The sequence below is a fragment of the Lonchura striata genome, chromosome 4 (genome assembly GCF_050655825.1).
Source record: "Lonchura striata isolate lonStrDom1 chromosome 4, ASM5065582v1, whole genome shotgun sequence".
NCBI classification, from domain to species: domain Eukaryota; kingdom Metazoa; phylum Chordata; class Aves; order Passeriformes; family Estrildidae; genus Lonchura; species Lonchura striata.
In genome coordinates, this window is record NC_140706.1 from 70,818,724 (window position 1) to 70,830,709 (window position 11,986).

Below are 11,986 nucleotides of genomic sequence, written 5' to 3' on the forward strand. Positions count from 1 at the left end.
CTCCATGTCAATTCCTGGCCTTTAGTGGCTGTAGGGAATTTGTCTTCCTTGACTTAGCATTTGTAACAATGTAATTGAAAACAGGGTAATGCTCTTTTCCTAAAAGAAAAAAAAAAACACCAAAATCTTTAAATCCAACAGAAATATTTATTTCTAGGCAATGACTCATAAATTATTTGCTGACTTGAGACATAGGATCTGTGTTGTTTTGTTCAAGGGAAAAGAGGGATGTTCCTGTAATGGCTTGAGAAATGCACAGTCACCAGGGAGAGAAGAACAGTCCAGCTGATGGTGCTGATGTGAGGTATTTGTGTGGAAGCAGAGGCTTTTCTGCCTCAGCTCTGCTTGTTGTAGCACTTGTTTGCCTGCAGCACAAATGCTTCTTTCTCTGAGGGGAGGAATTGTCACACATTGTTTCAAGGTCTAACCTAGCACATTTTTAGTAGTAACTGAATAGCAAAGATTTGTTTGAAATTACAGATTTGCTTCCTAAAAAGTACTCTATTCAGAGGTGATGAAAACTTTGGATCTGTGGATTGCAGTTTCAAGAGTTAATTTAGGTGATGTTTGGATTTTGAGACTCTTATCCTGCACTGATTTGGAATCAAAGGAGCTCAGTGATGCAGAGCTGATTCTAAAATGATAAAGCAGTTCAGCCTCAATCTGTCAAGAGGTTCTTCAAGTGCATGAAAAGATTTCTATTCTGGTGTTTTGGGAGACTTTGCCTGTAAATATAAGCAGTTATTTAGGCAGAGTTTGAATAATTGTCAAAGAGAAAAGAATATTATTGTAGGTTTGGCTTCCTTTTATGCCCTCTTGTTGAATTGAATACAACACACAGCTTGATTGCAGAAAAAAGTTTATTGAATGTTTCGCTAACAAAACTACAATTGTGGGAATAAGGTTTTTGCTGTTTCATCACTCTAAATCTGAACCCTGAACTAGGGTCCTGCTCTAGCAATTTATGTTGCATTCATAGACTTTTTTGAGGTTTTAAATGCAAGATGAGGAACAAGTAAAGAAATTTGAGCCAACTTGATTTTTTGAGCCAACTTGATTTTTCTTTCTTTTCACCACAATAACCAAGAGCAGATGCGGAAGAAGGCAGCAATATCAGTAAAGCAGTGGGGAAAGTGAAATGCCCAGCATCTCCCAGAAGATTTGAGTATTCCTGGCACAGTTGAGGGCTTGGCAACTTTACAAAACACTTCAGGCTAGTGGCATCTTTTGGTCTTTGAATCTGGGAGAACTGGAAGCTTGCAGATGTCCAAGTACTAGAAGGGTCCCACATATTCTCTCAGTTATGGTTTTACAGCTCTCTTCTAGGGGCATAAATGCTGCTAATGTCACCAAAGGCCTGTGTGAAGGTTGTGCAGAGGTCACTTTAGGTAGCTCAGGGAAGGTAGGGCACAGACACCTGCGCTGATGTCTGTGGCAGCCTTGCTGGGGAGAGACATGCAGGAGGCTGAAAAGGACAGCTTCCCCAGAGCTGTAAATCAGTGTAGTTCCCTTGACTTCAGGGGAATGGCTGCCTTATATTTGCTGGGAATCTGCTCTATGGGGTCTGAGACACAGCATGGCTTTGCAGGTACGTGCTAGGAACACTGGAAGGGAGACTGAAAGCCAGGAGCTGCTCTTTGGAAATGGCACAAGTCTGAGGTTGGAAATGGGAAGAGACAAGTTGGGTTAGTGCAGGAGCCAGCATCTGGGGTGCTGCCATCCACGTGCTATGGTGCTCTACATACATTTTGGATAGGAACGGGGGTGCTCCGGGGCTCTGGCACAGCAGAGAGCCGAGCTACTCAGTGAAGCAGGAGTCTGGTGTCAGAGCTGCTGGGACCTGCCTCACCTCCCCGTGGTACAGGAGGGGCACAGGGGAGCTGTAGCACTCGTTCCTGTCGTAGGTGTAGCAGGTCTGAGGTTCCTCGCAGGAGTTGCCCTGCTGGGCCTGGTAGATGACCCCACCCAGATCAATTTCTATGGGTTCACAATTTCTGCAGCTGTAAGACATGGAAAATACAACAAGTGTGAGGAGTTAGGTGAAAAGATGCCCCTGCTGAACCCCCAGTCTTTCTTGCTTATCTGCACGTAGAGCCAGGAGAGTGCTGTGCCCTTTCTAGGTGTTCCAGGGGAACATCTGGCCCTCGAGCATCTTTTAGAGTTGCTGCGGGTTAAGTTTTGGCAAGTGAAGTTAGGAAATAAAACTACTTACAGTTCACTCAAGCGGTAGACAAAAGTGGTCCTGGGTGGAGACAGGGGGTCGGAGATGTTCTCCCGAGCCTTCAGGGGAACTCTGCGAAGGTGGCAAGAGAGTCACTCGCATGGAAACTGCTTATTAAATAGAGTCTGCTCTGTTATGAGCAATTTTAACTCTCATCATCTTCAGGTTATTCACATTCTGACCCTTCTCCAAATCAAACCCCAGGAACAGGAGAGCTAGGTCCTCTGTACCTTCAAAGGCAACAACCCTCCCTGAGAGGACTGCAGTAATTGAGCTAAGTGCCACTTGCAAGGTGACAGGGTTGAGAGTGTTATTTTTTGTTAAACTCTGAGCTAGCAGATCCTTGAAGCTGATGGACAAGGATGTTTAATTAGTGGTTCTCCTGTTGTGAGGTCTACAGCACTCCTGCAGCTCTGGGCCTGAAGCTGGTCCTTGTTTCCCAGAGACACACATACTTCTGTTAGGTTTGTGTGAGTGGAGAGGACAGGAAAAAGTCCTGCTCTTGAACTGAGCTCCATCTCATGGGAGACAGTTTAGGCATTAACTGGTAGTTTATCACTTTAGGCCTAAACTGATATTTTAGGCATTAACTATTTTCCCAGGCTTTCTGCAGGTCAGGATGTCAATCCAGTGTCATGGGCCCTAACTGGTTTTAGGTTAGATCAACTTTTGATAGTTCATAATCTACTTCCTCAGCCTATCTTGTGGAGTTATTACTGGTCTGCCTAAAACATGAAAATGTTTTTTGTATCTGAAGGGACAAGCACCAGAGAGGTTCATGTGAGGCAGAAAAAGCACTTATCAAACTGAAATACTCAGGATACCACAGAAAGAAGCCCACATGAAAAGCTGTTGGCTTCATCAGTGCTGGGACATAAGAAACAATGCAAGGAAAACTGGTATAATACTGCATCTCCTGCTCACCATCTCTATGAAATACTTGGCTGCCACTTACATGATGCGGATGTTTCTTTCCAGGACTTCTTCCTCAGGATCTTCTTTGGAGGGGACAAACTTTGAGGTCACTGTTACGCACTGACACTTATTATTGACCAGCACGTACTCCTCATCCTGGGGACTCACTGGATATCCTGCAAGCACAGGATATGCAATCCCAAAATCAATAGCAAAATCCTTGAAAGCTGCTCTAGCAGATAGCCAAGGGGTGAAAATGCCAGCAATGCACCATCACAGCACCTGGATTGGTTTAAGTTGAAGCTGCAGCAGGTACAAGTGAGTCTCTTAGTAAAGATAAGTTCAGCTGTCTTCCTGCTCAGCTCAGTGTGCTGCTGTATGTAGGGATGGTGGTACTGGGAAGGACAAGATTAGGAACCTGGACACTGTGCCTGGTGAAGGACAAACATGCAGGGTAACATGGGAAGAGAGTCCCAGCCACACCTGGTGACTGAAGTGCTCCTTTACTAGGAATTGGTTATGTAAGTCCACTGTCATGCACCAAGACTGCTCCAGCAGTCCAAACCCCAGTTTGGATCTCATCTCTAAATAAATGTCTCTGACCTTGCCAATGTGGCAGATGTGTCAGTTTTCCTAGAGTGGTATCTTGCCCTTCAGGTTCCTGTGGGAACAGCTGCCAAAAAGCACAGGAAGACCCAGCAAGGAGGCAGCCCCTGACGTGGCAGGAAAGGCAGGTGGTCCAGATGATGCTTGTGGTTTGCAGGGAAAACTCCAGTCCTGATTTACCCCTCCAGACTGCTGCTTCTAGCATGCTACTCAATATGAAACTCAGTCAAAGGAGGCTAAAACTTTCCAGGTGTCACTCAGAGGCTTTTGGGATGCTGCTGATGTTGCATCATTCTTGCTACAGCACCTTCAGCCTGCTTAGCAGTACCAGACCCATTTTTGTCATATGGGGACAACTCGTTTTGAACTCATATGGATCTCAGTTATTGCTTGCTCTGCTTGTCCCTTAGTTTAGTCATAAAGAAGAAACAGGCTGAAAAAAGCTGGGATAATCATATCTATAAAGGATTTTGGAGTTACTTGCACTTAAAAGCTTTGGTCCTTCCTTCCCTTCTAATATCCTAGTCTCATCTTCTTCCATTTCAGGATTTCTGAGATTCTTACAGGCACTGTGACTGTGAAAAAGGTATGAATACTGTGTAAAATGATGCCTCAGTGACCCTAGAGTTGAACTGCTGGTTACAAATGCTGCTTCTGTGGCCTTTGGCAGCATTATACCTGCTAGATAAGATTGTCTATGGAGTTCCTAGCTTGGGAAGTAAATCACTTTCCTAGCTTGTTCTCTAAGCTTCTTTGCCAACACATCATTCCACATGAGCTCTCCCCTCTGATGCAGAAGCCTCCCAGAAAAGCCTCTCTACTCCGTGGCTCCTTGTCTTGGCCTCTCTTTTGGCTCAAGGGAAGCCTCTGGCTTTTTGTCCATCACACAGGTCTTCCTCTGCTGTCTGTGCTGCATTCCACATAACATTGTGTGCAGCTTTCCACAAACCTTTCATCCAAAGCCAATGTTCAAGTAGGATCCTATTGGCTCTCAGGTTGGCCCAAAACCTCTCAGAGAAGGCTTTAATTCTAAAATTAGATTAACACCATCTTATGCATATGCAGGTTTTTCTGACTGCTCTAAAAATACTGCCCTGATTTAATACCTTGTGTTATGCTCTTGGCTTTGCTGTTGAAGTTACTGGTGCTCCATCAATTTTTCATTTAAGATTACAATGCTAACAAAAAGTGATTTTATCTGCAGTATCTCCATGTGTCACCCAATAAAGTCCCCTTGGGGAGAAGGTATTTCAATGCAAAATTTGCTAATGCTGTTCTAAATGTCCACAGGTTGCATTTCCTGGTACCTTTTCCTTCCCTCCTCAATACTTACTTACCTGGCTAGGTTTTGGATGAAATTTATCATCTTCCAGTATTGCACTGTCCTTTGATACACTGTGTAGCCCAACAGAACTGCCTGGGGTAAGCAATAAGATGCCCTCTTCCAAAAGTTGCAGGAAATGCAGGGATGCAGCTGTCTGTGCCATTGGGATGGTTATCCCTGAACTCTGATCCTGCAGACCAGGTCCATCATGTGCAGCAGGATGGATTCAGATTGTCTAGAGACCTGAGACCCACACTGAGGAGTGTGCTGGGAGGACAGGCTGAGCTCAGTTGAAATCGAGAGTTTCTGAGAAATTCAGTGGAGTTACATGATAAACTACAGTTTGATCAGAATAAGTTGCTGTAGCTGTATAGCAGGATTACCAGGAAGATTTTGGAAGCCTTTAGATCTAGCAGGTAAGATCCCTAGGACTACAATAAAACAAGCATGCATATTTGCAGTTTATTGCTCCAGAAACCTGACAGAAAAATGCCTAATTATCAAGTCTTAAATTTGGAGCTAGTCATCACTTTATCCTCCAGGCAGCAATTAAAATCCCACTGCTCTGATGCAGAAACACACTGAGGTGTCCAAGCACCACTGAAGCATGGCTGCTTGAGTGAGCTTTGAGGTTTGACTCCTGACTGTTAGACTAATTCAGAATAAATTACGCAAAACCTGCCATTGATGTCTTAATCCAAATTTTCCATTTTTTCATTCCTCACCTACCTGCCACAAGGATGATCCCCAAGGAGATGGCCAAGGCAACACACAGAGTCCAAGTGCTCTTCATCTTGCCTTCCCTTCTTTTGAAGAATGAGTGGAGAGCCTGACTCTGCCTATAAGGGTGTGTGCAAATTGGTTTCCTAAAATAAACAGCCAAGCCAACACTGGAAAATGTGGCTGGGGACTGAAACCAGGTGTGGTAATGCACCAAGACCTCTGGCTTTCGGAGGGGAAGGGAGCAGGGGGTTGCACTTTGATTGTGCTTTTTTCTGTTCTTCACCAACAGGCAACAGAGCTGCTGAGTACAAGGATATCTTGCCATCAGGGCTGGTGGGAGGTAAGAAAGTCCAAGAGTCACAGCTGTGGCACCTAATTTTGAGAAATCAGACTTTAAAATCCCTTGAGTCCTATACCACTTCAGGTTTAAAAATCAAAATCCTGTTTGGACAGCTGTCTGCAAACCTGAATTAAGGGTTGGACCTGACCCAGAGAGCCTGCAGTCAAAGCAGGAAAGGTGACAGGGCAGGGGTGAAAGAGGTACAGCCACTGCAGCTCTGCTCACTGCATTGAGGAGTTGGTCTTCTTGTGAATGGAAGAGGAACTCCATGGGATTTGTGGTTTATGAGAGGCCCTGAACCAGGTGCCAAGAGAACCCTGGGGTGTTGGGCATGCAGATTTTCCTGGAGGAGAGTGGCACTGGAGAGAGCCTGGGATTTTTTTTTTTTTTTTGGTCCCAGATTTGGGATCATTTGTGTAACTTCTGAAGAGCAAATGTTGCCTTTAATGGCCAGAGCTGTCTCTGTAGCATTTCCATGTGTCTTGTACAGAAAAAGGCACTTTTTCAGGGAAACCCAAGCTTAGCAAGGACCTGGTTGCTCTTGCTGGGCTTCTTCAAGAGGCTGAACTCTTCTGACAGTGCTCCTAAGCATCCTGGCTACTGTGACCTTGCAGGATGTCTCCCTTTTCTAGACCCTGCTGGCTGAGTCCCTAAGGCCAGAACTGTTCCAAGTCCCTGGTTGTGTGCCCTGAGCTTTTTCCTCAAGCACAAAGCCCTCACCCTGCAGCTGCATGATGCAAGGAGCTTTCAGGTTACATCAGCAGTGCTCATGTGCAAGGGGAGCTTGGGACTTGGCAGGGGATGATGGGGGATCACAGCTAACTCCTTGCAGGGCATTGGGTTCTTCCACAGTTCTTTACAAACCTTGTGCTCTCGTTAGGGATCTGTCTGTAGCAAAGCAAAGATGTGGGGTTGTTTCCTTTCTCCATCCCAGAAGGCATTGCTAACAGTTTTATGCAGCCCTCTCTCTGAGACAGGGGCAAGATGTTCCCTTGTGCCCCATTTTTGGCAGGAAGTAAAAAATTCACCTGGCTCACCAGTGCTGGTAGGGATGGCTGTCTAAAGTACTGTTTGTTTGATCACCCTTTTTTGTAAGAATTTTGCTAGAATTATACAAGAACGGAGGATGCCAGCACCAGGATAGACAACAAGCAAGGCAGGCTGGTGCTGATCTGTTTTGCCCAGCTGCAATAACAAAAAATATGGCACTGGGAACATGCAAGGAGAATATTTTCAAATGTCAGGGCAGAGACTGAGCAGAATTCTAGCTGTGTCTTTCTGTTCACTTTGGTGGTTTTCCTTTGCTGTTGGTGCTCAGCATATCTGGATTTCAGTTGCTAAATCTACACGTGTGTGTGCAGTCCCTTGTTGTGGATATGATGACATGAGAGCTATTTTCAGTCCCTTCAGCCACCTGCATGTCTCTGGGGATTTCTTGCTAGATCTTGAGAGGAAGATTTATGTTCTGTACTGTTATTTTTATGGATTACTGCTGTTTTACTGGATGACTTCTGGAATTTTATCTGGGCGAGCAGGCATTTGGCAATGGGCTGCATTGGGAGCTGGACTCCCAGCCTCCCTGCAGGGCAGAGGCTAGAGGTGGAATAACTGAGAATTGGAAAAGAAATGGGAACCAGCCCTGTGGTTTCAATCTCAATTCACATAGCCTGTGCTTCCTGCTGCCCTCAGACATGCAGAACCAGGATTTTCCAGCTAAGAAGCTGGGCAGGTGCCTGAGTGAAGTGGGGTGAAATTGTTGTTGCTGTGCTGGGAGAGTTGGACAGCACCAAGGCACAGGACCTCTCTCTCCACACAACACACCATCCATGAGCAGTCTGCCCTGTGCTTCTCCTTGCTCCTCCTTTCTCACTTGGAAGCCAACAGAATGGTGCATCTAAACAGACCAGCAGCAGTTCCTGATTGTTGTCTTGGTAGCAGTGGTTCCATGATGCTTACAGCAAACTGGTTTGGCTTGAGCAGCTCCTGGTTGACTGGATCAACTAACTCATGCTGGAGATCATCTCCAGCTTCACCAGAAGTGGCTGATGCTTTCACTAAGTCCTGGAAAAGGTTTGAATAGACACAGATTGTTTCCCGCTCTTGGAAATTAACTTTGGGAGACATATAAATTCCATTTAAGTCCAAGTGGAAGTTAGTATGCCGATTTTTCAAAGGGCAGACTTGATTAGGACACTTAAGATGGAAACTCTCAAACTCTCAAGGTCAGGGACATGAGAAAGGCCTGGGTTTCTCTAAGTCACGGCTGCAAAAGTTACCTGGAATTTTAGGCTGGCAGGATCTGGCTGCAGATGTCCCTGTGTGGATTCACACAAAAAGCCAGCAGGACTGAGCAGTCACCTGATGAGGCTATTCCTTGTCCCCAAAGACAGTTGTATTTAGTGGTCAAGTATCAAGTGAAGCTTTACACCAAAGTATAGCCAACAAATGTAGTGGATGCTGTCTCCAGACCCAAGTTACTCTTGTTGCTCTTTCTTCTACAGGCCTGTATCCAGCAAGGTGATGGCTGAAAACTGGCAGGGACTGATTTGGAAAAGCGGTCTGAGGCAAAAACTGTGTTTGTGCAAGGAAACTTTGATCCAGAGGTGACTATGTGAAGAGGCTGAGTGTCTCAAAGTCAAAACTGAGACCTGTTTGCCAACAGATTGATCAGGATCCAAATGAATCACCAAAAAGTGAGTAAAGCACCCCACTCTGTTTCAGCTAATTTGAATATCTGTCTGACCAGGGTTTTTTTCTACAAAAGGGTGGACAGGAGCATTTATAAATACACCTGCACCTGTTCTGTGGTGAGAGAAAAGCCCCTGCACTTGTACACGGAACTGCTCTTGCTGGGAAGTGTGCATGCCTGATTTACCAGGCTCTGGGTTTCTCAGCTTGGACTGCACTAACTCCTGTGTCTCATTACTTTGTTCTTGTGGCAGGGCTGCCTGCAGCTCATACAAGCAGATTGCTTCCCTGTGTCTCAGTATTAATGTCATTTTCCCTTGGGAAGGGTGGGAGGCTGGGCTGGTGCTCTGCCATGGCTGACAGACACACAAAAACACAAAGATGACAGTGCAGAGGCGTATAAATCCAGACTGCATTAAAAGCCCTCCTAGGGAAGGGTCTCCAGGTGTTGAAATATAAGAATTGCTCCTTTTCTGGGCCGCACGGGATAGAGTCACGAGTGCAGAGGTGATGAAGCAGCAGCTGCCAAGCTGTGCAGCCTGAAGCTGCCTGTATCCCTGTAGAAGTGCGATTCGGTGACGGGAGAAGTCATGTGTAAACCTCGGAGGTGTCCGCGGAGCTTTGAAAATACTTCTTCTTTCCGAGTTTGATCCGGTCGTAGGGAACTGAATACCAAGTTTTGGTTACAAGGGCACAGGTGTCAGGTGTGCTTTTTTCCTCGTTGCCGTAAGATGACCGCACAGACAACAGCTGTACCGGTTGGACTTCCAGAGGAAGAAAACCCCGAGGAGGAAACAAAAGGATTGTTGTTGTTTTTTTTTTCTTCTTTTTTTCCACGTGGCATCACAGCTCGAAACGGCGCCGCCCCGCGGGCTGCCCGGGGCGCTCCCCCGTGTCCCCGGGGCGCTCCCCCGTGTCCCCGGGGCGCTCCCCCGTGTCCCCGGGGCGTGTCCGCGCTCCGGGGCTGGACAGGAAGGGCCCGGAGCGAGCGGAAGGGACGCAGCGGAAGGGGAAGCGCGGCGGCGGAGCCATGCGGACCCGGCGCGGCACCGTCCTGCGGCCGCGGGCCGAGCCCCCCGAGCCCGCCGATGACCCCGCCGAGGTGCCCGGCGGCCGCGCCGGCCCCGAGGAGCTGGCGGACGATGTGGAGCGCTTCCACGAGGAGCAGTTCCGCGCCGTGATGGCCGCCCTGGACAGCGGCGACGAGGCCGGGGACGAAGAGGAGGAGGAGGAGGAGGTGCTGGGTCTGCAGCTGCCCGAGGACAGCGAGGAGGAGGAGGAGGATGAGGAGGAAGAGACGGAGGAGCGGAATCCTTTTGTGGAGTACAGCGCAGAGGAGGATGATGGAGAAGATGAAGAAGGTGACGAAGATGAGAATGATGTTGAGGATGGAGAAGATGAAGAAGGTGAGGAAGATGAGAATGACGTTGAGGATGGAGAAGAGGAAGGAGGTGAGGAGGATGAGAATGATGTTGAGGATGAAGAGGGGGTCCTGTCCATGGAAAGTGACTTGGAGGAGCGCCATCCCGAAGCCAAGCTCCCCCATGAGCTCTCCTGGGGCCAGCGCAAGCAGCTCTACTATGACACGGACTATGGGAGTGATGCCCAGGCCAAAGGCAAGCGGAGCCAGCAAGAAATCGATGCTGAGGAGGAGGAAGAGGAGCAGGAGGCTCAAGTCATCCAGAGACGGTTGGTGCGGGATTTGGGGGAGGATGATTATGGTTTGGACATGATCCAGGGCTACCTGGCTAAGCAGCAGAAAGGCCACGATAGCAAGGGGCAGAAAATTGATAAGGATCTGCAGGCCCTTTCCAAGAAGGAGCAGCTGAAGCTGCTGAAGCAGGAGTCCCCAGAACTCCTGCAGCTGATGGAGGACTTTGAGGTGAAGCTCATGGAGATCAAGGATGAGCTGCACCCACTGCTGCAAATGGTCAGAGATGGCACTATCCCCCAGGGGAAGGGCAGTCGCTATTTGCAGACCAAGTATCATCTCTACCTGAACTACTGTGCCAATATCAGTTTCTATCTGGTTCTCAAGTCCAAGAGGATGCCAGTTCATAGTCACCCGGTCATTGAACGGCTGGTGGAGTACAGAAATATCATCAATGACCTCGCTGTCATAGACCAAAAGCTTTCCCCACAGGTTCGTATGCTTCTGAGGAACTACTATGACAAAAAGGAAGAGAAGCTACGGAAGGAAAACAAATTTTCGGTTTTTCTCACGATGAACGGCACCAAAAACAAACCTAAACGTGCCTCTGTGCCTGTTAATGGCCAGGCTGCTGCTGCTGAGTCGTCAGATGAGTCAGAGCTGGATGAGGAAGCGGCCCTAAAATACTACAAAATGTTTGAGGAGAAGCTGGCACTCAAGAGGAAGAGAACTGGAGATGAAGATGTGCTTGAAGAAGCAGCGGTGTCAGAAGGAGAGGATCCCAATAAAAAGAGAGGGGTTACCTATCAGATGATCAAGAACAAAGGCCTCACACCCAAGAGGAGGAAGATCGACCGCAACCCCCGGGTCAAGCATCGGGAGAAATTCCGGCGAGCCAAAATCCGCCGCAAGGGCCAGGTCCGCGAGGTGCGGAGGGAGCTGCACAGATATGCCGGGGAACTCTCTGGCATTCGGGCCGGGGTTAAGAAAAGCAGGAAGCTTAAGTGAAAGTCATCTTTTTGTAAGAGCTGCAAGTAGCAGTACTGAGTCCAATAAAAATTTTATACACGGTGTTGTGGGGTTTGTTCTTAAGGAAGGTGGGTGGTATTTGGTTTTTCCGAGGGGGCTCGCGAGAAGGTGCCATCTCCAAGTGGCACAGGGGCCCTTTGCACACCTTACCCATATCTGAAGGTTTTTTCCTCTGTTGTGATGCTGTTGTGTTTCCCTAAACAGGAAGCCTTGAGAGTTTGCAGGGAAAGTATCAGGCAAAAGGAATTAAATGGGACTGGTGGGGAGATGAGGTTGGATGGATGGACCTCTTGAGGGTGGGTTGGGAAAGGGGTTCAGCAGCTGCCACTGGCCTACTCTTGTTTTGCTTCTAGTCCTGGTCCATCCTGTTCCTGTGTTGAGCTGCACAGACTTGGTTAATAGTAGTTAATTTTTGTTCTGATTAACACCTTTGTTAGCGCTTAAAAAGTATGGGTATTTCTTTTAAATTACTTAGTCTCACGTGGTCTG

The 11,986-nt window shown here is 47.5% G+C and overlaps 2 protein-coding genes across 3 annotated transcripts; one reads left to right on the forward strand and one right to left on the reverse strand.

The window, feature by feature from the left end:
• Positions 1 to 846: 846 nt before the first annotated feature.
• JCHAIN (joining chain of multimeric IgA and IgM) lies at positions 847 to 5,980 on the reverse strand. Its single transcript, XM_021529585.3, has 4 exons — positions 5,796 to 5,980; positions 3,177 to 3,312; positions 2,213 to 2,293; positions 847 to 2,000 (listed from the first exon to the last, which is right to left on the reverse strand). The coding sequence occupies exons 1-4, from the start codon at positions 5,857 to 5,859 to the stop codon at positions 1,799 to 1,801; spliced, it is 483 nt and encodes a 160-aa protein (XP_021385260.1). The 5' UTR covers positions 5,860 to 5,980; the 3' UTR covers positions 847 to 1,798.
• A 3,836-nt stretch (positions 5,981 to 9,816) lies between these two features.
• UTP3 (UTP3 small subunit processome component) lies at positions 9,817 to 11,539 on the forward strand. 2 transcript variants are annotated; one of them, XM_085579450.1, is made up of 2 exons: positions 9,817 to 10,178; positions 10,224 to 11,539. In XM_085579450.1, exons 1-2 carry the CDS (start codon positions 9,848 to 9,850, stop codon positions 11,474 to 11,476), a joined length of 1,584 nt encoding a protein of 527 aa, XP_085435576.1. In that variant the 5' UTR covers positions 9,817 to 9,847; the 3' UTR covers positions 11,477 to 11,539. The 2 variants fall into 2 exon arrangements, with proteins under 2 accessions (XP_085435576.1, XP_021385258.3); XM_021529583.4 differs by having other exon boundaries at positions 9,817 to 11,539.
• The last annotated feature ends 447 nt before the right edge of the window (positions 11,540 to 11,986 follow it).